This window comes from Belonocnema kinseyi, chromosome 2 (assembly GCF_010883055.1).
Source record: "Belonocnema kinseyi isolate 2016_QV_RU_SX_M_011 chromosome 2, B_treatae_v1, whole genome shotgun sequence".
Classification (NCBI taxonomy): Eukaryota; Metazoa; Arthropoda; class Insecta; order Hymenoptera; family Cynipidae; genus Belonocnema; species Belonocnema kinseyi.
The window spans coordinates 133,745,035-133,749,071 of NC_046658.1; the positions used below are offsets into that span (position 1 = coordinate 133,745,035).

Genomic DNA, 4,037 nt, shown 5'->3' on the forward strand with positions numbered 1-4,037 from the left:
ATTCAAATAAAATTTGTTTCCGTTAACCGAGGCCGTGTTTGACGTAAATAAATTTGGTTAAAATAAATTATCATTTAAATCAATTAAATATTTGTTTGACCATAAAGCAAAAAAAGAATTTGTTTGGTTCAAACAAACATTTTTCTGAGTGTATACCCTATAAATTATGAACACAATGAGTCCTTATATTTCAAATGAATGTGAACAATGTTATTATTTGTTTAAATAAAATAACTATATTTTTAAATAAATACGTCACTGAAGAAGAATAGAAAAGGCTTATTTCCTTAGCATTTTATAGCTAAAATTAGATATTCTTTTTTAAACAAGTTCTTACTATTGTAACAAATAAAAATTGTTCTCTTTAGACCAAGATTCAATTCATCAGCGTTAACAGGACATTATTATTTAAATCATATTTTAATTAGATATAAGATGCGCTTTAAAATCTATTTGTTTCTCACTTTGAATTATTTAATTAATTTTTCTAGTTTAGAAACTATTTGAGATGTTAAAATTATCTCAAGGTTGTTTATAAATTCATTTTAAGAGTCACTAATTTTGAATTTACGATTCTAAAATTCTATTTTGGTAAAACTTCATTTTTTCTAGATGAAAAATTATTTTTGTTAACTAAAAATGTAATTATTTATCTATTCATTAAAGATTCGTATTTATTGTTAAACTCAACTGTTTTTCAACTCCTATTTTCAAGTTGAAAATGAATGTTTTTCAACTGCAAATGTAAACATGCCATTTTTGTTTTTGATTTATAAATGATTTTTGTTTGTAAAAGTGCAATTATAATGTTGAAAATTCTTTTTTTTTAATTAGAAAATTAATTTTTAATTAAAAATTTATTTATCTAATTTTTGGTTGATAATTCATCTATTTTACTTGAAAATTTAATTAGTTGCTAAAGATTCAACATGTTTTTAAAGATTAATCTTTTTAGCTAGAAATTTACCTATTTTGTTAGAAATTCGTTTTTCTAGTTGAACATTAATTTCATCACCTGAAAATTTAAATATTTATCTATTTATTGAAAATTCGTATTTTTTAGTTGAACTCAACTGTATGAATCAAAATTAACATCTTTTTTGGTTGAAAATTCTTGGTTTAAAGTTTGACTACTTTGTTAAACATTTTTTTTAAATTCATCGATTTTGTCGAAAATTGAACTACTAAAAAACAAAACTTTCCATTAAAAATGTAACTTTTTGATAAAAAAATTAATCATCTTTGTTAAAAATTCTATTTTTTTGTTGTTAAATTTAACTACTTTTGGCTTAAAGTTGACTTTTGGGTAAAAATGAAATTATAACTTTCGAAATTAGTTTTTTTATTAAAAATTATTTGATTAACTAGTAATTTGTTTATGCCTTTGTTTGTTGGTAATTCATCTTTCTCACTTAAGACTTTTAACTAATTGGTTAAACATTAAATTTTGTACTTAAAAATTAAACTATTTGGTTGAAACTTCATGTTCATATATTTTTTTAAAATCGCCTATTTTGGTTTAAAATTAATCTTCTTGTTTAAAAAATTAATTTTTGTTAAAAAACTGAACTCTTTTCTTTAAAACACGTGTTTCAGGTTTAAAATGAATTTTCTTAACTGAAAGTGTAAATAATCCACTTCTGATTAAAACTTTATTCGTGAAAAAAAAAATTATTTGAAAAATCGCCAAAATATCATAACTGGCGTCAAAAAATGTAAAAATTAATTTTTTATTTATATTCTATGGCTAATTGCGAAAAGAGATGTTGAGTTTTAACTCGACTGACCTCAATTTTGATTTTGTAAATCTTTTGGAATTTTATGAAATCTTTTTTAATATTCTTTTAAGTTAAAATTTGTAGAATAAAAAGTCATAAAATTTTTTTCAAAAAATCTTTTAAAAATTTGTTTATTGTCTTAAAACCTATCTAACATTTTAAAAGCTATCAAATTTTTCAATTAAAATCTTGAAAAAACTGCATTTTGTTTTTAATAAAATTTATTTTGTAACCTCATAAAACTTCCAAGTATCTTTGTAAACTTATTCGATTTTTAGAATTTTTAAATCTTGCAAAATTGCATATTTTTGCTTTAAAATCTTCTATATTCTTTTCCAGAATCGTAGAAAATCGTTTGAAATCTTTTTAAATACTTTCTTTAGATTATTTTTTCAAACAAAAAATTATTAAAATTTTTTCCGGAATCTTAAGAAAAAAAGGTCATTATGTAACCTATTTTCGCGTTTAAATCGCACATCAGAAAGAAATGGCCTTTTTCTCATGTTAAATCAATGCGAAAATTCATAATCAGGGGATGAGAGGAGAAAGATTCGAAAAATATAAATAAAGGCCAACTTAGTAGGATAGCTATGGCGGTACGGTCTCGCTTACCAACCAATGGTAAATCTGCATTACCGACCGATGTTAATTACTTGATGTGGGTAACTTAGTACAGAACAGAACTTTCTCGGTCGGTAAGTGGTACATACCATCACAGCTATGCTACTCACCCTCACAGTCCAGATTGTTTTTCCTTTCTTGATATTTTCTGCGGCTAACAAAAATTGATTATCTTACCTTTTGTGTTAAGTTTCGAATTTGTCCTGCCCGAGATGTTTACAACTGATGCATGAAATGGATTTTGACTCTCATTATCCGGATATTTCAGGCAGTCGATTTCCGAGAAATAAGCCTCACCTTCGGGGCAACATTTTCTCAAACATGGATTTTTTTTACAGTGTTCGCGATCCACGCAAACTCGTGAAAGAAGAACATTTCGTGAAGAGTCAAAATCCAAGCAAATGCTTTCAACATCACTCGATTTAGTCAAATCTATGTATCCATTTTTCCAGGGTGCTTGTATCTGAAGTGGAATAATGAGTAATTATCTTCATTGCTTTCATTAATTATCTTAATTATCTTATTTCAATCAATAGAACACGTTAAAGAGATTCAGGTTTGAAAAAAAGAAAGGATTTTTCATCTTCGTTCTTGATAATATCTGTAAATATTGCTTCCAAGTAGTATTAACAATCCAAAAGAGGAAATTGTTTGAGTTTAACAGAATTATGCAGCCTTAAAAACGTGACTCGGAATATCATTTGAATAAATTGAAAAAGAGAGGCACCCCAGTAAGCACAAAATTTGGAGACGTCTTTACGACATCGTTACAACATCTTTACGACATATTTACGACATCAGCACGACATCTTGACGACATCCTATGTCTATGTCGTTTTGGTGTCTTTGCGATATCGCAAAGACATCATCAGATCATACGACTTATTTACGATATCGTAAAGGCACCTTACCGGAATAGACATAGGATGTCGTAAAGTTGTCGTAAAGATGTCGCAACGATGTCGTAAAGACGTGGCCAAATTGTGTGCCCACTGGGTCGCTTTTCAAATACAAAATAGAATAATCGTATTCAAAATAGTAATTCTTTCACCAAAATGAAGTGTTAAATACAAATTTAACATAGGCATTATTAGGGCCATGCATAAATTACATAAATATTTTGGATGGTGTGGGGAAAGGTCAACGTTTTTCCTATCCTGTCGATTTGGTCGAAAATATAACTATTTCGTTGCAAATTTGTTGTTGATGCTTTTTTTTTAATTTTACTTCTTCTTTATTCAAATTAACTGTTCTAAATTTTCAATTTGAATATTTTTAGCGTAAAAGATTAACTTTTACATTTTTCGTTGAAAATTCATCCTTTCGAGTGAAAATTAATTTTTTTGACGGGAAATTTTACTATTTCATTTTCGCTGGAAAATATATCTTTTTTAGTTGAAAATTGTTGTATAATAACAATAATATGTTAATAATACGTCTTTTTTTAAAAAACATTAATCTTCACAATGAAAATAATATCAAATTCGAAAAATTACAAAAAAAAATCAAACAAAATATGTATTGTTTAAGATTTTTAGATAAAATGTTAAAGCTTTATGAGGATTTCAAAAGTATTCAAAATATTTAAAAAATGTGAAATTCCTGGGAGAATTTTAAATAATTTTTGATTTTGAAATA

At 25.9% G+C, this 4,037-nt stretch overlaps 1 protein-coding gene across 1 annotated transcript in view; it reads left to right on the plus strand.

Annotated features, from left to right (window-relative positions):
- The window catches only part of LOC117182992, a 28,957-nt gene extending 26,132 nt beyond the window's left edge, over positions 1–2,825 (plus strand). Inside the window, exon 5 of the mRNA XM_033376119.1 lies at positions 2,668–2,825. Coding sequence (XP_033232010.1) covers positions 2,668–2,825 — 158 coding nt within the window. The remainder of the gene's footprint in view (positions 1–2,667) is intronic.
- Positions 2,826–4,037: the final 1,212 nt, after the last annotated feature.